The sequence below is a fragment of the Gobio gobio genome, assembly GCF_949357685.1.
Source record: "Gobio gobio genome assembly, chromosome: 15".
Lineage (NCBI taxonomy): Eukaryota > Metazoa > Chordata > Actinopteri > Cypriniformes > Gobionidae > Gobio > Gobio gobio.
Window position 1 is genome coordinate 14,186,008 of NC_137108.1, and position 23,685 is coordinate 14,209,692.

The window sequence follows — 23,685 nt, forward strand, 5'->3', positions numbered from 1 at the left end:
CTCGGGTCACATGTCTATGAGCTCAAACTTCGGTCACTTGAAAAACATTTTGATAATTGGCCACTTGGTGGCGCTGTAAGAGGAAAAAATGTCATAAAAATGGCTAGAACCACACCCAATCATTAATCTGATAATAAGTGGCATGCAGTATCTTTGTCCAGGCTACCATGATAGTCTATGAGAACATTGGCGTATCTCAAAAAACACAGTTTGCATATCGGCACAATGCCTTGAAGGAGCCTAAGAAGTTTCAAGCCAGTGTTTTTCACGGGAGTCACCTCACTAGACTCATGAATCCTTGCGGAGTCCAACGATACCAAACATGGCAGGTTTTGCCTTATGGTGTGTGTAACAGTGTAATTTACCACTTACAAAACTTTTGCGATTATGCTCGAAACTGCTAGTCCAATTGAAACAAAACCACCACAGGAAATTTGATAACATGGGTCAATAGCTAAACAATAACATCCAAATGTCAAAACTATGATAGTAAGTGAAATCCAATCAATGTTGCCCATTAGTCATTTTTATACTCTCATAAATATACTGTAAGTGTCTATAACGGGGTGTCCAATCCTGCTCCTGGAGGGCCACTGTCCTGCTAGGGCTGTCACTTTACGTTCGAAAATTGATTGCACAATCGATCGGACCAACCAACACAAGTTTCGAAAACGAAAATAGGGAATCGATTTTAACCAAATATGTACACTATTATTTTTGAACGAATTAAACAAATAAAAAAGTTATTAACAGGTATTATTAATATGTTGAAATATGTTTTTAAAACTTGCATGAGGTCATATTGTGACAATGCTGTGTGCGTAGAAAAGAATGAGCGCTATTTCCTCCAGAATGGAGAGCAGCTTTCTCATTCCTCTCAGCGCCGCTCGCTCAACCCGAAATGCCCTTTGTGACATGCTGGAATTTTTTCTATCTGGAATTATAGGTCTATCTGAAATAAATGGCTATAGGGCTGCCCCAACTAAAGCTTTTTTCCTAGTAGGGTAGTTATTCATTTAAGCCGTTGTTCACGCGGAGCCAGCGCCTCCATGTCATTGTATGCTATATTTTCATATTATTTATTAAATCAATGCAATATTAGTTGATAAAACAATTGATTAAAATTAAGAAACAATTTATATAAAACGAAATTCGATTTATGAAAAGGAACCACCTTTGCCAGCTGACAGCGACCCGCTTTTGTGGTGGAAGATTGGCAGTTCGAAATACCCCCACCTTGCGCAGCTGGCAATGAAGTAGGCCTACCTGAGTGTCCCTGGAACATCAGTGCGGTCGGAGCGCGTCTTCTCAACAGCTGGGCATATAGTGAATAAAAAAACGCTCTGCTCTGGACCCCGAAAATGTTGATAGACTTGTTTTCCTGTCCAATAATTTGTAATAGAGCCTTTTTTGCACGTTTCATCAGTAACGCCCGCACAGCCTAAGTGTCGGTTACGTTCAATTAAAAAAAACACATGGCCTGTTCGCAAGCTTAGTTCATTCAAAGTTTCATTTTGAACGGTTGAATTACGTTAAATTATTATCCACACGAACTTCACATTCAGTCATTGTGCACAAAATAAATCATCAGAAATATTGCTGACTTGTGCGTCTCAAGCGCCCTCTTTACTTTCAGCCTAATGCCCGTTAGTTGTCCGTGGGTTGGCGTAGGCTATATTTAGCGTTGAAAATGAAAACGTAATTTAAAATCGATTTTAGAATCGATTCAATGAACACTTGTGTCTCAAAAATCGAACAGGATTTTTTTTACAAAAGTGACAGCCCTATGTTCTGCAGAGTTTAGCTCCAATCCCAATTCAACACACCTGTACCAGCTAATCAAGGTCTTATTAGGAATACTAGAAACTTTCAGACAGGGGTGTTGAGGCAACTTGGAGCTATACTCTGCAGGACAGTGGCCCTCCAGGACCGACTTTTAACACCCCTGGTCTATAACCTCAAAATTAAGTGAGATATTTATAACAAACTTGACACACGCATGTATGGACACACTCTGAGGACACCTAAAAAAGTGGTGGAGATTGGGCAAGACATGATGCTATAACTGCTATAACTTAAAAAAAAAAAAATATATATATATATTAAAAAATGATTCCTTAGTAAATTGCCTCTAAATGGTCTTTTTTCATCTATGATCTAAGTTTATTTATTTATTTATTTGGATCCCCATTAGCCAATACCTAGGCAGTGGCTACTCTTCCTGAGGTCCCAACAAGTAAAAAATACATCCACAACAATAAAAAGTCAATGAAACATACAAACCCAAAATTAATTTCAAATATCAAAATCAACAATTTACTATTGTGCCATTAAATGTTCCTTAAAAGATTTTGTACACCTTATTTTATATTTTATGCCTGGTGTTGAAATTATGCCTAGTACTACTATATAAAAGTTGACATTACAGGACATTAGGAACTCTCTACAAATGATTTCTTATAAAACAAAGCAGAGAGACAATCTTAAATTATCTTTAATAATCTGAAGTAGTTATTCTAATCTGGCTTTGGTGAGTGACATTTCAGATATTACTCTGATTTATGGATCACCAAAATGCTTTTAGTTTTTGTCAAGTTTAAAACCAACGTATTATTCTGTACCTACTTTGACCAATTGTAATTCCTCATCCAAAGCAGTAGACAACTGCTTAATTGATGTTGCAATTTAATATAATGTTGTTTCGTCTGCATACATGACTGTGCACACTTTAAAACAAGAGGAAGTTTATTGGTAAAATAGAAAATAGTAATGATCTTAAACAACTTCCTTGAGGCACACCACATTGCAACTCTTTCACATCTGAAAAACTTCCAACATAAAATACACAATGTCCTCTATGAAACATAACTTTTAAACCAATGTACAGTATGAAAAGTAATTGTAAAATAAAATCTAACAATACTGTACCTAATTTATTTTCATCAATCTGTGCTAAGCAATCGTCTGTCATCTGTGTTAATGCTGTTCCTGTTGAGTTTCCTTCTCAATGTGCATGCTGAAAATTATTAAAGACTTACATTTGCACACAAACTATTGTTCCCAATACTTTGCTAAGAACCATTAGCAAACTTATTGATCATATTTACGTTCACTTATTTTAATGTAACAAAACATTATTTTCTTTTTCCTATTAATTCCTTACTTAAATTCTTAATTTGCAATTGACCTCCCAATCCTCCTTGCTCCCAGTTCTGTTTGCTGTACCCTTTGAATCTCTTCTATGATCTTTTATAAGTTAGTTTTGGTTTTCGAAGTGGGTACATGCTTGCTAAATAAAACGTCTCAGGTTACTTGCGTAACCTATGTTCTCTGGGTAGGGAACGAGACGCTGCGTCACTTTAATTACGTAATGGGATGCCCTCTGGGTGTGCCGATGGTCTGAAGCCCTTATAGAATCACGCCAATTGATTGGCTGATGGCGCGCACGACGCCCCACTTGACGTAGTCACCTATATTAGCGCGCGCGCGCCATCTGCTCCTCAGATTTCTCTGCCGAAAAGGAAGGCCTGTCGGCAGCGCGAGGAGCTTGGCAGCGTACGCAGCGTCTCGTTCCCTACTCAGAGAACATAGGTTACGCAAGTAACCTGAGACGTTCTCTTTCATAGGTTCACTCGACGCTGCATCACTTTAATGACGTAATGGGAACGATATACCAAACACGCCAAGCTAAAGCGCTGCCGTATCTGGCTCAAAGAACACCAGATAACCTGCATGACTAGGTTAAGCAGACAGGACATGCGAACCCGGAGCCATGTCGAGATCCAAACTATAGAATCTCACAAAAGTGTGCGAAGAGGACCAACCTGCCGCCACTCAAATATTTTCCAAAAGAGCCCCTCTAAAAAGTGCTCGAGAGGAAGCCACACCTCTAGTAGAATGCGCTCTAATATCAAGAGGTGAAGGTAAACCACGCACCTCACAAGCTAAGGAAATAGCCTCTGTCACCCAATGGGAAACCCTTTGCTTCGAAGCGGCAAGCCCGCGGCGGCCAGCACCGAAGCACACCAACAGCTGGCTAGATTTCCTCCAACCGTCGGAACGGTCAACATTACACTTCAACGCTCGAACTGGGCAGAGCAAATGAAGTTTCTCGTCTTCCTCCGAGTCAAACGGAGGGGGGTGAAAGGAGTGAAGAGTAATAACCTGAGAGCGAAATGACGTGGACAAAACTTTGGGCACATAACCCGGCCTAGGTCTAAAGGTAACCTTGACTAGGCCAGGGGCAAAATCCATACAGGGCCCGTTAACAGAGAGAGCCTGTAGATCGCCCACTCGTTTCAAAGAGGACAGAGCTTACAAAAGAGCAACTTTGAGAGTCAGAATTTGCTCAGGAGCTGACTCCAAAGGCTCAAATGGAGCCTAGTTAGCCCTTCAAGGACCACGGAGAGGTCCCAAGAGGGAATACCAGGGGAGCGTGCTGGTCTCAGGCGCCTAACCCCTCGCATAAAAGATGAAACCAATCTATGCTTGCCTAGAGGGATTTCGTCCGACTCCCTACCGGCAGCGATAGCTGCGACATAGACCCGAAGGGTGGTGGCCGCTGCTCCAGCAGCAAACTTCTCCTGCAGGAACTCCAGAACCGAACCAACCGGGCAGTTAACTGGATCTACTGCATGAGTCGAGCACCACGACTCAAAGACCCTCCACTTGGAGGAATAGAGCTTCCTTGTGGAGGGGGCTCTCGCATTAGCAATGATGTCCTGAACGTCCGCAGAAAGACCAGTGTTTAGTGTCGTTGGCCCTTGATGGGCCATACCCACAACTTCCAAATCTCCGGGTGAGGATGCCAAATCCTGCCCTGAAGTTGTGTCAAAAGGTCCTTCCTGACCGGTATCTCCCATGGGGAGGAGTCCAGAAGGAGAACCATCTCCGAGAACCAAGTCTGGGATGGCGAGTGTGGAGCCACCAGCAGGAGGCTGGCCCCACTCTCCCTTACTCTGTACATAACCGCCGGAATCAGCTTGATGGGCGGGAACGCATAGAGTTTCAGATTGGGCCAGGGATGCGCGAATGCATCTATCCCCAACGGGGCCGGAGAGCTCAGAGAAAACCAGAGCCAACACTGGGACGACTCCTTTGAGGCAAAGAGGTCCACTTCCGCTTTCCGGAACATCTCCCAAATCTGTGACACAGTTTGAGGGTTCAGCATCCATTCCCCCGACCGGAGCTTCTGTCTCGACAGATAATCTGCAGCGAGGTTTAAGACTCCGGGTACATGGACTGCTCTCAGGGACAAAAACTTGTCCTGAGACCACAGGAGGAGTCGGTGCGCATGCCTGTCCAGGGTGCACGACCGTGATCCTCCTTGGCGATTTACGTGAGACACCACTGCCATGTTGTCGGTCCTGACAATGACATGATGCCCCCTGAGTGAGGGGAGAAAATGTTGAAGGGCCAGGGATATCGCTCTCAACTCCAGGCAATTTATGTGCCAGGAGAGAACTTCCCCCTCCCAGATACCCATAGCTGGTCTGCCCTCAAATACCGCACCCCAGCCGGTAAGAGAGGCGTCCGTCGTAACCATTTGGCGACAGAAAACAGCCCCCATCTTGACCCCTTTCTGAAGAAAGAGAGGGTCTCGCCACATTGATAGGGCACGAAAGCAGCCGTGTGACACCTTCAATAGGCGAAGGGCCGATCCTGTTGACTGAGCCCCTGAGCGTTTCATCCACCAGAGGAAGGGCGTCATATGGAGCAGTCCCAGGGGAAGCACCAGGAGCCTGCGACACGTACCCACAGAAACATGATGGCCTAGCCTGAAGCGGACCAAGCATGTTGTGATACTGGAAATCCGAGCAGGGGCCAAACGGGCCTACATCGGAATGGAATCCAGACGAACACCTAAGAAGGTGGTCTGCTGAGCCGGAGTAAGAACGCTCTTGTCGGTGTTCACTCTCAAGCCAAGAGATTTAACGTGTCGAAGAACGACATCTCTGTGATGACAGGCTAACTCCCTGGAGTGGGCCAGAATGAGCCAGTCGTCCTGGTAATTGAGAATACGGATGCCCTGGAGCCTCAGCGGGGCCAGAGCAGCATCCATACACTTCGTGAACATCCTTGGTGCCAGGGCAAGGCCGAAGGGAAGGACTTTGTATTGATAAGCCTTCCCTTTGAAGGCGAACCTGAGAAACTTCCTGTGTCGTCTGACAACCTGAATATGGAAGTAAGCATCTCTCATGTCTATAGTGACAAACCAGTCCTCCGCACGTATCTGAGACAAGATAGTCTTGAGCGTTAGCATCTTGAACTTCCCTTTGTAGAGGGAGAAGTTCAGGCGGCGGAGGTCCAGGATGGGACGCAGACCGCCGTCTTTCTTCGGAACAAGGAAATAACGGCTGAAGAAGCCACATTTCTCCTCTGCTACCGGAACTTCCCTTATTGCCCCCTTTAGGAGGAGAGAAGAGAGCTCTTGTTGTAGCACAGAAGCCTGAGAGGTGCTGTTTACTACCGTTTGAGTGACCCCGTCGAAGCGAGGAGGGTTGTGACAGAACTGAAGCGTGTAGCCTGACTGAATCGTGCGGAGGACCCAGGATGATATCCCTGGCAAAAGCTTCCACTCGTGGAAAAAATTTGACAAAGTGGGAGGTATGATGAGGTGTGGTGGACATACCTGAGATAGGGTGTCGAGCTGGACCTCTGAGGGGGGTGTGGCCATCCACAGAGGAGAGCACGTGGCGTCCTGGCACTGAGTAGGCAGTGGAAGGCTGGGCCGCTCCGGTTCCCGGAGAAGACAGGATGTGTCTCCGTCTGGACGAGCGGCGGATGGTGAGCCAATCAGACGTGAGGGGAGAAAGCAAACAGTGTCTCCTTCCTTCAGCGCCGGAAAAGGCGAGGATAGAGTCGGTTCTGTATTCCGAGGCGCGCTGGGCGGCGGAAATGACAGAGCTGCACAGGGAGAACTGGTGGGGGTCGGGCAGAAACGGTTGTGAACTGCAGCTCCCCTTTTTCTGACCAGAGGGTCAGGAGCGACTCGAAGTGGCCGAAGCAGAAGGTTTGCTGGGCCGCTTTGGGTCGATGCGTCTGTGAGGACATTGACGGGGAAATGGACGACCGCGAGCTCCCCAGACCGTGGTGGGTGGAGGATAACTCTGGTCGCTCCTCCTGGCGGTAAACTCTCTTCTGAAAGAGGGGCGATCTCTGGACTGAGAGGGGGAGGGGGAAGGAGCGTCCCTCGCTCTCCTCGGCATGAACTGCTTAAGAGCGGCAGACTGGGATTTTGCAGATCTGAACTTCTCAACCACAGTATTAACCGCCTCCCCAAACAATCCGGACTGAGAAATCGGAGCATCCATAAGGAAAACTGTTTCCCTATCGCAAATCTCAGTGAGATTGAGCCATAGGTGGCGCTCCGCCGCCACCGTGCCCGCCATAGCGCGTCCTACAGCGCAAGCTGTGTGTTTAGTAGCCCGTAACGCCAAATCCGTGGCTTTGCGAAGCTCCTTCACTGCTTCCGGTGTCAAATCGGTGCCCTCGTCCATTTCCTTCAGTACATCCGCCTGATAGGCCTGGAGAATGGCCATAGTATGAAGGGCCATGCCAGCCTGACCAGCCGCCATGTAGGATTTGCCAATGAGGGCAGAAGTGGTCCTACACGGCTTAGTGGGAAGAAGGGGGCGGGACTTCCACGAGGGAGCTGAAGATGGCGCGAGGTGAGTGGCCAGTGTGTCCTCAACCGCGGGAATAGCGGAATAGCCCTGTTCCTCAAAACCCACGAGGTTGGTAAAATCAGCGGCTGCCGCGTTAGTTAGGCGGGCTGAGAACGGCTGCTAGAATTAGGGCCGCTGAGGAATCTCATACAACCGAGAAGATTGAGCTTCGCGGGGTTCATCCGTCCACTCGATCGCGAGCTTCTGTGTAGCGCGCGCGAGTACATCCACGAGCTCGTCATATGCCGCTGATGGCCACGCTTCCTGGCCGCTTGGCGGGAGAGCGTCGTCAGTATTTGCAGCACCGAAATCCTCGGAGTCGGATGCTGCAGTGAACAAGACATCCTCCAGCCCGAAGGAAACCGCATCGCGTGCCTCCGGGCTGGGACAGAGATAATCATGCGAGTATTCCACAGGCGGAGTCCCGCGCACGTGCTCGGGGGACAGAGGGAGAGCAAGGGCGAGGCCCATCTGCTCACACTCCACATCCTCGAGCACTCCACATCCAAGAGAGGCCTGCGCGGCCTTGGGAGCGCGACGGGGAAAAACGGATGACTCCCTCTCAAAAACCGCGAGCCTCGAGCGGAGGGTTTTGAGAAGGAGGTTATCGCAGTATTTACAATTAGAGAACCCCTGAACCGCGTCGCGTGCGTGAGGAAATCACAGACATTTAACACACTTACTGTGGGGATCGTCGATCGCGATGAAGCGAGTGCACGGCGGTGGGCAACGTCGGAATTCCATAGCACTTCACCACAAGGAGAACAAAGTTCCACAATCCGCGGTCGCTGAAGTGCTGAGGTAGATATCGACTGAAATCCTAGAATTTGGGCGAAAACGGAAGGGCATGAAATGGCCGCTTCGTGAAGGCAGAGAAATCTGAGGAGCAGATGGCGCGCACGCGCGCTAATATAGGTGACTACGTCAAGTGGGGCGTCATGCACGCCATCAGCCAATCAATTGGCGTGATTCTATAAGGGCTTCAGACAATCGGCACACCCAGAGGGCGTCCCATTACGTCATTAAAGTGACGCAGCGTCGAGTGAACCTATGAAAGAGAACACAATATCTTTTTATGCATGTGTGCCTTAAAGGCCTTAAATGCTTGAACCCCGATAAATGCTGCTCACAGCTTTAATTGTATTTGTATTTATTTTCTGTTTGTTCTTTATTGTCTTATAGAAACCATGCAACTATCACATTCCCATTCCACTCTATGTCTGATTCCATGCAACTATGGCCTGATTCACATGCTGATATTTACAATAAATGAGTATGGATTGAGTACTAAATCCACTGTGTTTTAATGGACACACAATCCTAGTAGCACATTTCCTGAACCAAATCGCTTCCAAACTTTACACTACTCATGACCACCTTTACTAGAATTTATGATGTAACTACTTGCACAACTACTTCCGCGTTCTACTAATTACATCTCGGGAGTTTCCAGTAACAGTATTCAGCGCACCTACATGAGAACGCAGATTACTACGTTTTATGGCTGCCAATTAATTACAACAATGAATCATGTTCTCTGCATTAACATGAATTATCTTGAGCCTGCTGAAATGTTACTATAAATATATTCTCTTTCCAACTGTGTATTCAGAATAAATAAATATATTTCCCCACAAACCTGCAGCAGCCCAGTACTCATCTTCTCATTAACAGTGTTTTTCTCTTACTTACTGTTTATATTTTGAAATTAATTTGACTGTTAAAAAGGATTGCTTGTGTGTGCTGGTGCTTTTAAAATAGTTGAATGAAGGAATAATCGCTCCATACATGCCTTAAATATGTTGTTAAATATTTAATTAATCTTAAACAGTAACGCACACAGCATAGAGGAGAAAGCATTTTGGGCATAAACATAAATTACATACAGTAAAATGATTGACAATGAAATGACAGAATAGTGATTAAATATTTATGTTCCGATATTTTATATACAACATATATAAATATTTATGCATTTATGTATATGATATTTAGTGCAAAATGTTTAGACTTCAGTTGTCTCGCCATGTCAGAAAACAAAATGAATCTAGCCCTTTGGAAGATTCAGCTCAAAGGCCAGTAAGCGCCCTCTGGAGGAAGGACACCGTATTGCATCTTTGCAAGTAATGGGGACAGATACAGATAAGCTTCTGTGCATTTGTTAATCAAGGCCACGGAACGACAGTCTCAAAAGATTCCACAGGTACAAAAGCGCATATTCAGGGGCATTCTAAGGCAGAACAACACCAATGCAAAAGACTTGTGATTCACTGTGTATTAAATTACAGGTACAGATAAAGCATGATGGATTGTGAGCAAGGACAATAATGCATGATTACTGTGTGTGTGGATCTCTCGCGTGCATTGTGGAATGCTTTGTGTGTGAGGATCTCTCGCGTACATTGTGGATTGCGTGTGGATCTCTCGCGTGCATTGTGGATTACTTTGTGTGTGTGGATCTCTCGCGTGCATTCGCAGATTGCTTTGTGTGAGTGTGGATTTCTCGCATGCATTTCTGGATTGCTTTGTGTGTGTGGATCTCTCGCGTGCATTGTGGATTGGTGCGCGCAAGTGGATCTCTCGCGTGCATTTGTGGATCGGTGCGCGCGTATGTGGATCTCTCTCGTGCATTTGTAATTATATCCTTATTGTAACATCCTATAGATAAATAATTAAACAAGAACAATGTTACTTTTTAACTTGCCAAGTACAAATTACAAAAAGCATAGAAGTATGGACCTTCTTAAATTGTTGACTACTATTGGTTTTCACCATGTGTAAAATGTGTTCTGCTAATAATAACCGATATTAGGGAAAATCTGGCTTACAGATATTCCAAGAGATGACAGGAAATCAACATTTTCAGTATAAGAAAATTTTAAGTAAAGTAAAATTCTGTCAAACTGACACAAAAGACAATTAATAAATAAACAAATAAATCTCAAGAGGGAGCATGACCCAGGACTCTGCTTTACAATTCTGCTCTACAACTCTGCTTTGACTCTGGACCCCCCCCCCCCCCTCCTCAATGTTCAAACGAAAACTACGCCCTTGCATGCATTTGAATATCTGCAGCTTACCGTGTGGAATTCTGGTTACCAAAGGAGAAAACATGGGCTGCTCTTTCTGCCATACTTCCTTCCACATCAGGTACTACAAAATGCAACCCTCCTTTCGGTTGATCCAGTGAGAATTCAATGTACACCTTCATAACTTTCATCTCTGCATACAAACATCAGGACAAACTGATTTTTATTATGGATATTATTCTGTGCCTTAATTTACAATCATAAAAAATGGCCTTTTCTTGAGGCGTTATTAAGGGACATAGTGAGCACTAGTGATGCCATAAGTTCTAATAACTTTAATATAATTTTTGCATCTTCCAGTAAAAATGACAAAATTATATCTGGCAACACAAGCTCACACTGTGCCTTCCATTATTGAGTGCAACAACCACATCTCAAAATTATAAAAACAAATATAAAAGTCCCCAACCTACATTTTTGTCTTTCAATTATCAGTTACACTCAAACGTACGTCACAATATGAAAGAAAGGTTCTGTCACAGTTTCCATTTTATTGGTTTCATTCAGTTGTTAAAACCTCAGTTTACAAAAGCCATAGGAATTTCAAACAGACATAGAAACTTGAATTTCCAAGATCCAAATTAAAACTTAATTCTGCTTGATCTACTCACCATCTCCCTGTTTCCAGAGCTCAGAAGGAACTTTAATGGAAAGCTCCCCATTCCCAGCATCTGGATCCACAGCACTAACCGCTGCTGTGTAAGCACTGGAGAAATAATTCAGGTTCCTCCTGTTAACCACACAGTGATACAGAAGAAAACATGGACCAAGATGAAGACAAGATCAGACTTGAAAACCAATATATTAATGACAAATGAGAAATTAGATACTGACAGATATTCTCAGGTAAATAACACAAAGGTGATGATAATAATATAAAATAGAAAAAGATTTTATATTTTACATAAAGAAAAGCCTATAGGCACATTTAAGATCGATAAGATTTTTACACTGTGACACTGCCCCAAAATTCTACTTTTTGAAATACAGTAATGAAAATCATCCTATTCAAACAAGCATAAAGGCAGTACAACAAATAATATGATGTATAAATACTATAGCATTTAAAGAATTACTTTCACCGGTTACACTTTATTTTGATAGTCCACTTTAAACATTCTACTAACTATAAGTAACTTTGCAACTACATGTCAACTAACTGTCATTAGAGTATTAGTTGACTGTCAGTAGACTGGTAGGTTATGGTTATGGTTCGGGTTAGTAGAATAAGTTGAATTGTAGTTGCCAAGTTACTTATAGTCAGTAGAATGTCTGTTGGGGGACCAACAAAATAAAGTTTTAGTAAATATTAATCAGACGGTCTACAAATACTCTAATGACAGTTAGTTGACATGTAGTTGCAAAGTTACTTATAGTTAGTAGAATTTCTAAAGTGGACTATTAAAATAAAGTGTTACCCTTTCACCTTACAGCAATGAGAACTGGGGGGAGAACTATACTAAATTGTCATTAAAATATTATGCAATGACAACAAGCATGATAATGCAAAACATTGTCCAAAAATATGCTTTATTTTAAAATGCAAAACATAATTTTTTCTTTCTTTTTGGGGGGGTTTGGAATGAAATGTTTACACAATTCATCTTTATGTTAGTTATTTCCACACAATACGAGACTGGGTGAATCCTCTTTCATTTCATATTATGTAATGTGTGTGCTTGTTTGTGATTTATGAGGACCCTAATTTGTATAATGACATGGGTATTAATCTAGTATTACGGCGTAAACATGAAATATGAGGATTTTTCAGATGTCCTCATATTTAAAATAGCTTTAAATACATACTAAACAGTGTTTCATAAAAAAATGTAGTTTCCTGTGATGGGTAGGTTTAGGGGTAGGAGTAGTGTAGTGTAGGGGGATAGAATGTACAGTTTAGACAGTATAAAAACCATTACACCTATGGAATGTCCTCACTTAGATTAGATAGGAAAACAAACCTGTGTGTGTGTGTGTGTGTGTGTGTGTGTGTGTGTGTGTGTGTGTGTGTGTGTGTGTGTGTGTGTGTGTGTGTGTGTTTCTTTCTTTTTTTAGTTCTAAATAATGAGTTCATAAATATAGCTGAGCTTACTGCTTGGATTCATGATGGCAGACCTCCAGCGTGGGGTCATTGTAAATGAATGGAGCCTCAAGATCATTCACTCTCACTCTGTAGATACGGCACTGTTTGCTGTTCAATTTAATACGGTTCAGGTTCATCACTGTTGGAAAGATGGTCAGCTCCACATAACCCTACTCAGAGCAAAAAAACAAAAACAAAATTTGAGAGCTTTAAAAAAAAAAGTTGTATTGATTTAAAAAAAATGTTATATATATATATATATATATATATATATATATATATATATATATATATATATATATATATATATATATATATATATATATATATATATATACCATAACCAAGCAATATAGCTTTAACTGTACAACGAGAAAGGATTTCATTAACACTTATTTCATTTATAGGCTATTTGCCACATATATATAAAGTTATCATGAAATACTTAATGTGCATGCATGTGATTATTGGCTAATGCAAAAAACTGCAATAAATCTTTGAATTAAGGGTTCATGACATATCTAATCTTTGACTGTACATTATAATGTGTTCAGTATTTGTTCAATGTTTAAAAGGTAGTCTTCTAAAGTATTGTCTAGGTTTGAAACCTATTGCATACGAAGTTCTGTCTACACATTTTCTGCTTCATGCACACAATATTCAAAATATAAATGACTACTCACAATGACTGACTTCCTCTGAAAATTGATGTTGTTGATGCAGACCACCTGATGGGTTGTAAAGAGATAAACAAACAGTAAAGAATTAAATTCATGCGGCGGCAAGATGCGCTGTTGATCATTTATACTCCTGATTTGACATGCAAACACAACTGCAATCATAGTCATGCATACGGTGAGAGTGCATCTTTGATACTTATAGTTTATATGGTCTTGGGCTCTCAAAGCCTTTGTCTTTCTTGCGGTTCATGTTGCTCTTCAGTTTATTCACTCAAACCCTCTCAGCAGATGATATGCGGTGTTTTGTTCAGTTGCATTAAGTCCTTAATTTCTACTTGCTTTAAATACTAAAGGCAAGTTCTATCTAGCTCAAACATCGCTGCAGTCCATCTCGTCATGTTATAATTTATGGAATGACTGTGAAGTGTTAAAAATCAGTAACATCCTTCTCTATTTTGCAGATAAGCGACAAATCTATTCTCCTTCTGCATGTCTTCAGCCATGTTGTTTGTAACCTTCGCCCTCCCGCGCTAGGGTTCCCGGATTGATGTTCGTCAGCTTCTCCATATCTATGAACTTCTCTACCTTCCTCAAGGGGGCGTAAGAGGAGGCTAATTTTAACATTTTGAGGTGGCAACCAACATTTAAGGTGCATTACCGCCATCTACTGTACTGGAGTATGAACCAGCGATATAGGCTATTCATTTAATCCCCCCTCAGAAAAAGTCTTAATTCTTCTTTTCTTCAATATTAAATATATTCTTTAACAACACCCACCTCATATTTCTTTAATTCTTACTCGAACTGTATCCAATGTGTTTCATAATTAAAGCTGTGACAAATTACATGTTCTACTTTTTTTACGATCTATGGTTCTGACTCTTCTTTCCCACAGTCACAGCTGGCGGATGCTTTCTCTATTTAACCAAGTGTCCCCTGTTCTCATTCTTGATATGATCACCTGCTCTCAGTTTTTTCTAACAGATTCCATTTTTCCCACGTTTTGCTTTTTATGATGTATTTTATGTCCTTCATCCCGTTGCTTTTACCGGGCAATTATCAGAATCAGAACCAGAATGAGCTTTATCGGCAGGTATGTTTACACATACTAGGAATTTGTTGTAGTGATAGAAGCTCCACAGTGCACAGAATGACAGTGACAAGACACAGATAATAATAATAATAATAATAATAATAATAATAATAATAATAATAAAAAATATATATATACCAGGGCTGTCAATGCGTGACAGTCACTCATTTCGGCCTTTTGTCACGCACTCCCGCCACACATTGTATTTCTCACGCAGAAAAACTATGTATCATATATTTAATATGCCGCAGCGCCCAAAATGTATCTGGCGCGCCACTCTCTCTATGGAATAGAGATATATATATATAAAAAAAGAAGAGGGTGCACAATAGCCAATCAGAAAATAGCACTAATGTATCTGGGTAAGATTTAACGCAACAACCAATGAAAAAAAAGCATATCCTGGAATTGTTCACCATCATCCTCATTCACAGAAACCACTGGAGCTCTGAGCTTCACTTTGAGCACAGAGTAAGTCATGATCTCCCGTTTTAATGTTACAACAAATTGACACAAACAATGACAATTTGACTGCTGTTAGAGAATGTTTCCCAGATAATCAGCATTTGTTTTTCATGAGTGTCTGTAACTTAGCCAAAAGTTTTACAGCCTGTTCACTGACAACACCTGCTCAGAACAAGTAGTCTGGGCCTATAATAAGCTACATACAATATTGCTTCAGAATAAATTAAATTTACAACACACACAAAACATTTATATTTAGTTTTTTTCTGGAAAAGCAAATGTTTTACTCGGCCAAGTGAGTGACAGATTTACTTGTTCGAAGGACAAGCACGTGAACAGGCTTAATATCTATGGGGTTCCATATGTGCCAAAAATAAGTCGATTGCTTAGAGCTTTGTACTATACATTTGTCGTTGTCAACACTCTTTGTCTAGGTGTTCAGATAAATTGGTATATGTTGATTTGTTCTGTTGTCCTGTTCTGTCATCTTAACTGTCGTCCTGTTCTGTCGTCTTAACTGTCGTCCTGTTGTCGTCTTAACTGTCGTCCTGTTCTGTCGTCTTAACTGTCGTCCAGTTCTGTCGTCTTCACTGTCGTCCTGTTCTGTTGTCTTCACTGTCGTCCTGTTCTGTCGTCTTAACTGTCGTCCTGTTGTCGTCTTAACTGTCGTCCTGTTCTGTCGTCTTAACTGTCGTCCAGTTCTGTCGTCTTCACTGTCGTCCTGTTCTGTCGTCTTCACTGTCGTCCTGTTCTGTCACTCATTCGAATCAGCTATCGCGTCTGTTTTAAGCGATTTAAACTTTTCCTTTTCGTTAAAACCCGAGCAAAGAACAACACTCGAAGCCTTCATATCTAAAAAAGATGTTATCGCTGTCTTACCGACTGGATTCGGCAAAAGTCTGATACCAGCTTGGCCCTTTGGTGGCTAAACGAATGGGTCTTAGCGAGAGCCCTCTGGTAGTGTTAATGTTTTACAAAATATAGTTTTAAGTCCTTTTCAGGCATGAATGTAGTTGTTTAAAGCTCAAATATGTGGTTTATTTATAAAGAGAGCGCCTTTTTTAAAATTTTATCTGCCGTTTTCGGAGTTGTGAGTTCCAGTGGTTCAGCGGCGCTCAATTGATCATTGAGCCCGCCGAGAGGCGCCTTTCCTCGGCCAGTCCTTCTGCCGTCTGCCGCTGGCTCTGATGTCTCTGTAGTGGTTAAACCGTCTCGTCTTGTGTAGATCTAATGGCTGATCTTTGCTCTCATTAATCTATAATTTGTTCCTAGACAGATCGTTTTGTCTGAGGGCAAAGTGAAGTTTCATAACTTTATATTTTTAAGATATTAAACTTTACCGTTGTAGTCTCCTAGCGCTGACTTTTTTTTTTTTCCCAAACTTTATTTAGATTTTTTTTCCATATTAACAGAATACATTACACAATTCCAGATACCAATGTAATATCATCAATAAGTAATTAACTCTGTCTCATTGGTGTTATAGAGACGTCAAAAGAGCAAACAGAGCTAGAAAAAGGTTGAATGTAAGTTAAGCAATTAAACAAAGGAAATATACAATTATGACATTGGCAAATTGGGTCAAAACAACATTTCGTATGTGAAAATAAAACAGATAATAAACAAGAACAACAACATAACAAATATATATATATATATATATATATACAATATACATCCACACATACATACACAAAAAAAACAAAACAAAAAAACAAAACAAAAAAAAACAAAACAAAACAAAAGGGGTTGGTCATCCAAAAACATATTCCAATTAATATCACATGCTAAAGAGATATTAACAGGCGCTTAACCATTTCACTTTCCTACACAATCTAGGAAAGGGCCCCAAATTTTATAGAAATTATCAGAAGATCCCTTCATTGTATGTCTGATTTTTTCTAGTTTGATGAAAGTAAAGATATCATTGATCCATGAAGAATGAGTAGGAGGTGTAGGCGATTTCCAATTTATTAAAATTAGGCGTCTTGCCAGAAGAGTGACAAAGGCTACAAAATCAGTCTTATACTTGGGCATGTCAATTGAAAGAGAGAGCGTACCAAATAAAGCTGTGACAGGTAAAGGATTAACATAAATTCCAAGAACATCAGATAATGTTTTAAAGATCAGAGACCAATATTTATGTAGAGATGGACAAGACCAAAACATATGCGCAGTAGATGCAGGGGCTTGATGACAGCGATCACAGATGGGATCTACCTCAGAGTATATTTTAGAAAGTCTAACTTTGGACCAGTGGGTGCGATGAAGGATTTTACACTGCATCAGACAATGTCTGGCACAGAAGGATGAGGAGTGCACACGACCTAAAATCTTTTCCCATAGTTCTTCTGAAATATTTTCTCCTATGTCCTCCTCCCACTGAGATTTAATAGATGCAAGTGAGCTTCCACGTAAGGAGCAGATTGCTTCATAAAAATGTGAAATCATACCCTTCAAAACATGGATTAATTTGAGGAAGGAGTCAATAGGAGTGACACTAGGAAGGCTGGGAAACTGAGGGTGTATATCCCGAACAAAATTACGAACCTGCAAATATCTAAAAAAATGTTGTTTGGGCAATGCATATTTTTCCTGTAATTGCTGGAAGGACGCAAATACATTATCTATATAAAAATCCTTAAATGTTATAATACCCAACGCCGACCACTGGGAGAAAGTCCTATCCATTAATGATGGGACGAAAACAAAATTTGCTGATATAGGTGCAGAAATAGAGGAGGTTTGTAAACCAAAGTGGCGTCTGAATTGCCTCCAGATTCTCAATGTCGTTTTAACAATAATATTTTTGGTATAAGGGGAGGATGAGCATTTAATGGGAGCATGTACTAAGGCTGCTAGCGAAGTAGGCATACATGAGGTAGCTTCCATGTTGAGCCATACAAATGAATCGTGAAAAAAATCTTGATTTAACCAGTATTGCATGACCCTAAGGTTTGTAGCCCAGTAATAAAACTGAAAGTTAGGTAGGGCCATTCCCCCAAGTTTTTTAGGTCTTTGAAGAAAAGCCTTACGAATTCTGGGGATCTTTTTATTCCAAATAAAACCCAGAATTAGGGAATCAATTTGATGAAAAAAATTTTGAGAAAGGAAAATGGGTATGCACTGAAAATAATAAGAGAATTTTGGAAGGATATTCATTTTAACCGAGTTGATTCTTCCAGCTAAGGACAGGGGAAGCAGTGACCAGCGCTCAAAATCTTTCACCATCTGGAGAAGCAAATTAGCAAAGTTATATTTAAAAAGGTCTTTAAATGTATCTGTGATGCAAACTCCAAGATAGGTAAATCTATGTTGGGAGATCTTAAATGGAAATTTATGTAAAGGGTATTTCCTAGCTGCCAAGTTCAGTGGGAAAATCTCACTCTTGCTAAGATTTAATTTGTAACCAGAAATTGAACCAAAGGTCTTTAAGACACCAAGTGCCGTAGGTATTGACCTATCCAAATCTGAAATATAGAGAAGAAGGTCATCCGCATACAAAGACACCTTTTGTTCTGTACCTAATCTATTTATGCCCATTATAGAAGACTCAGATCGCAGTGCAATAGAGAGGGGCTCAATAGCAATGGCAAAGAGAAGTGGACTCAGAGGGCATCCCTGACGCGTGGACCGGTGGAGAGGGAAATATCCTGAACGAGTATTATTGGTTCTGACAGAAGCTTCTGGGCCAGAATACAGTAACTTCACCCAAGAAATAAATTTGTGACCAAAACCAAATTTGCCTAAAGTATAAAAAAGATACTTCCACTCCACCCGGTCAAATGCTTTCTCTGCATCTAATGAAATTACAGCCTCTGGGACAACAGAAGTAGAGGGATTGTATACAATATTAAACAGTCTCCTAATATTAAAAAAAGAATGTCTATTTTTAATAAACCCAGTCTGATCCGGAGATATGATGGATGATAAAATGGACTCTAAACGAACTGCCAACAATTTTGATAAAAGTTTAAAGTCGACATTAAGAAGACTGATTGGGCGGTAAGAAGTGCAATGTAAGGGATCTTTATTCTTCTTTAATATCAAAGAGATAAAAGCCTGATTGAGTGTTTGAGGGAGCTTTAGTGAATCAAATGATTCAACATACATGTCGATCATCATGGGTGCCAATTTGTTCAAGAATTTTTTATAAAACTCTGTCGGATACCCATCTGGCCCTGGGCATTTTCCATTTTGCATAGAAGTAACAGCTCGAGTGAGTTCTTCTATAGTTATAGGTTCTTCCAAATGAGCAGCAGAGTCGATAGTGGGTATATTTAGTTTGCTAAAAAAAGCATCAAAAGCAAGGGGGTTATCAGTTTGTTCAGATGTATATAGAGAAATAAAATGTTCTTTAAAATGATCATTAATTAGCTGAGGATCTGTTGTTAACCCTGATGAGGTTTGAATCTGAGGGATGAGATGAGAGGATGAATCCTGTCTTAATTGATGGGCCAGCAGTTTACTTGCCTTATCACCCTCTTCATAGTACTTGTATCTGGATCTAAGCATTAAATTCTCTGCATAGCATGATGAAAGAATGTCAAATTCTGCCTGTAAAGCAAGACGTTCCCTGTATGTATCTGGGGATGCAGAAACTGCATAGATACGATCTATATGGACAATTTTCTGAACAATCTCTGATAATTTACGTTTCCTCATTTTTTCTTTATATGCAGTGTATGAGATGATTTCCCCTCTTAAGTATGCCTTCATAGTTTCCCAAAGGAGAGATGCTGAAACATCTGAAGACTTGTTTGTTAATATAAACATATCTATCTGATTAGACACAAATTCCACAAAATGCTCATCTGACAGCAAACGGGTATTTAAACGCCACGGTGGCCGTGTACCATCAAGTTCCTTAATACAAATCTTCATACTAACTGGGGCATGATCTGAAATGACAATAGCATTGTATGAGCATAGCTCAACTGAAGAAATTAACCTGTTATCTATCAAAAAAAAGTCAATCCGAGTAAAAGTGTGATGAACCTGAGAAAAGAAAGAGTATTCTTTCCCAGACGGGTTAAAAAAGCGCCAAGGATCCGAGACCTTAAACTCCTCCATAAAAGATTGAATCACCTTTGCAGACTTTGATGGTGTATTATGCCTAACAGAGGAACGGTCAAGTTTGGGATTAATCCAGCAATTAAAATCACCTCCCAAAATAAGATGTTGGGAGGAGGTATCCGGCAGTACAGAAAATAAATGTCTGAAAAAATTATCGTTATCCCAGTTAGGCGCGTAGACATTGGCGAGAATAACTGGGAAATTACTGATTTTACCTGTGACAATGACAAATCTCCCATTGGGATCTGCTATGACATCAGAGCACACAAAAGGAACTGACCTGTGTATAAGAATTGCAGCGCCCCTAGCTTTACCCTGAAATTTGGAGTGGAATACCTGCCCAACCCATCTTCTCCTTAGCAATAGGTGGTCATGAACTTTAAGATGTGTTTCTTGAAGATAGACAATGTGGGCTCCTAACTGCTGGAGGTGATGTATTATCTTGCTGCGCTTAACAGGATTGTTCACTCCATTACAGTTCCAACTTACAAATGTGAAATTCCTCCCACTTAGATACTGCGTCATTTGAGATTGTGTCATACACGATATGGATCAAATTTTGAATGTGGAATAATTATTTGCTGTGAAAATAACAAAAATTGAGCAGAGACCAAAAAAAAAAAAAAAAAAAAAAAAAAAAAAAAAACACCTACAAGAACAGCAACAGAACCCCTTTTCTCCCACCCACCCTCCCTGGCAGAAGCATCTCCCCAAACGAGACACATGCACTTTACCTTTAACACTCAGACAGCTACAATTAACTCTATGCCGCCTGGGAGAAGGTGCATTGATAATAATAATAATAAAATCAAAGAAATAAAATTAGCACAAAGCAATAACAGAGGATTAAACTTCCTCCATAACACCAATAACATGTGGACCTGTTAAACTACCACAATTATACTAAAAGAAATAACAATCGAAGGCAAGTTATCGAGCCGAATGACACTATTTAGTCATGTTCTGTCAATGCACCTTGAGCAAATGTTTAAAGCCAATCTAACTACATGATATTTACCTCAGGTACTTGCAGGTAAGACAGTTTTTTTTATAAAGTCCGATGCAGCGGCCGGGTCCTCAAACTTGTGTACAGCACCATTGGATAGAGTGATCCGCAACACAGCGGGAAACAGAAGGCCAAACTTAACCCCGGGGCATGAGTGAAGGAGACGTTTTGAGTCTTTGAAAGCAGCTCGTTTCTTCACAACAGCCGTTGTGTAATCCGCAAAAACAGATATCTTATTCCCATCGTGAATCAGAGGAGATAACTGCGCGGCGCGTCGTAGGATCTCATCACGGGCTTGAAAGTAGTGAACTCTAATGATAAGGGGACGGGGGGGCTCCCCCTTCCTTGGCCTCTCGCGCAGTGTGCGATGTGCCCTGTCTAGTAGAGGTTTCTCCTGGAGATGCAGCAAGCTCTGCAAAAGCTGAGAGACGAAGTCAGTTGGATGCGAACCCTCAACTCCCTCAGGTAATCCAACGAGGCGAATATTGTTCCTTCTGGATCTTCCCTCCAGATCTTCACATTTGGCATCCAGTTGTACCACCTGTTTTTGGAGCGTGGAAATCGCGGATTGCATTTCAGTTATGCGATCACTGTGATCAGATGCAGAACGTTCCAATTCTCTGACAGTGTCAGCATTAGCGTCCACTTTCTGCTGCAAAGGGCCTAACCAGTCCTTAACTTCTTGTCTGACCGTGTTAATCTCTGACCGTAAATCCGATGATAATGAGTCAATTTTCTTGCAAATATCATTTTTGACCGACTCCAACATGCCCTGAATGAGAGTTATGTTTGCAGATGAACTATCGGTAGGGTTGATGTTTGCTGAGGCCCCTTCAGCATCCTCCGGCGAGTGTGCAGTTTTGCCGCGGCCGCTCTTACCCGCATCGGTTTTCGCTCGAGATGACGACATACTCGTGCCTTACAGTCAAAATAAGTGATCTTTCGAATGTAAGTAAACTAGTTTAACAACTTGTAAAATAAATTATACAAAACTGTGCAAATAAATGCTTAAATGAAGCACTTTCTCTCAGAGCCGCGGGGAAACACGTCTTACATACTTGCCAGAAACAGCGCCCCCCCCTAGCGCTGACTTTGACTGAATTGCTTTATTTATTGTATAGCTTCTTATACCTTTTACTTATACTTTTATGATTGCTATGGATGATCCCACATAAACTGACATTTAACAAAAAGAGACTGGGTTGTGTTTTGTGTCATTGAATTTATTACAGTGATAATCATAGCCTATATTATGTGTGTGTGTGTTTTTAAATGTAAACGAAAAGAGGCTGGGTTTTTTATATTTTGTTTTGTTATAAACATGCATTGAAGATAATATGCATTGCCTGCACTACATATACAAATATATACTGAGTGATACTGTCAAGAACGCTGCTTGTCCATTAGCAGACTAGGCGGACTAGTTTCCTCCCGTCCTCGGGAGTTCATTCTCCGGAGTCAAACTTGGTAAGTCACGGAAGCAAGTCAGAAGTTTGCGTACGAAATATGTCATAAAAAACACCACTGCCTCTTTTCATAAAAAAAAAAAAATAATTAAACATAATAATAGCCACACGAATGTGGTTCAGGCAACGCATAGCTAGGCCTACATTGATTATCTTATATATTTATAATAAAACGAAGTATAAAACACCATGCCTCTTTTCGTTTACATTTTAAAAATAATATATTAAACATTAATATGTGGTTTAGGTAAAGTGACCAGATTTCTGAAATGGAAACCGGGGACATTTCCTTTTTGAGAACACAAGTACAGACAAGAACGCATATTGAGAAACGGCCAGAGTCTCAGATGTTTCTCCGTCGCTCTGCATACGCCATCTCCCTCATCGCTCTGATTGGTTTTAGGTCTATCCAATTGCGCCGAGAGGCATTTGAGCAACGCCCGTTGGTGACGCCCCTTTGGAAATGATTTGTCTATGAAGCTTTGCCAGACCATAACTCAGTTACTACTGAGAATGGTCTGGTTTTAACCAGGCTAGGACGACAGTGAAGATGACAGAACAAATCAACATATTTATCTGAACAACTAGACAAAGAGTGTTGACAAGGACAAATAATACAAAGCACTAGCAATCGACTTATTTTTGGCACATATGGAACCCATAAGTAAGCAATGACTGTTGACAAGAACAAATGTATAGTACAAAGCACTAGCAATCGACTTATTTTTGGCACATATGGAACCCCATAAATATCGAGCCCTGACAGTAAGTCATCTCATATTTGCTGGGGGTGTCCAGGCAGCTGGTAGGTTAGCCAACAGTTTGATCAGAGTATGTGAATTTCAGCAGCTAATTCTGACAATTGATTTAGTTCTGATTTAGTAGAAAAGAAAAAGGAAAGAAAAGGAAAGAAAAAACTACATATTCCAAATTATGAAATATTAATTTGCCAATTGCCTCCTTTCTGACATCTTTGAAATAGACACATGCAATAATTAATAGCCTTCTATGCATTGTCTGGATAAAATATAATGAAATAGCCTAGGCCAAATGTTTTCAC

The 23,685-nt window shown here is 41.1% G+C and overlaps 1 protein-coding gene across 1 annotated transcript in view; it reads right to left on the reverse strand.

Moving 5' to 3' along the window:
- Positions 1-13,906, reverse strand: part of taf2 (TAF2 RNA polymerase II, TATA box binding protein (TBP)-associated factor) — an 85,733-nt gene extending 71,827 nt beyond the window's left edge. Inside the window, exons 1-5 of the mRNA XM_079837428.1 lie at positions 13,719-13,906; positions 13,523-13,576; positions 12,849-13,009; positions 11,368-11,486; positions 10,748-10,889 (exon numbers count right to left, since the gene is read on the reverse strand). Coding sequence (XP_079693554.1) covers positions 10,748-10,889; positions 11,368-11,486; positions 12,849-13,009; positions 13,523-13,576; positions 13,719-13,769 — 527 coding nt within the window. The 5' untranslated portion in view covers positions 13,770-13,906. The remainder of the gene's footprint in view (positions 1-10,747; positions 10,890-11,367; positions 11,487-12,848; positions 13,010-13,522; positions 13,577-13,718) is intronic.
- Positions 13,907-23,685: the final 9,779 nt, after the last annotated feature.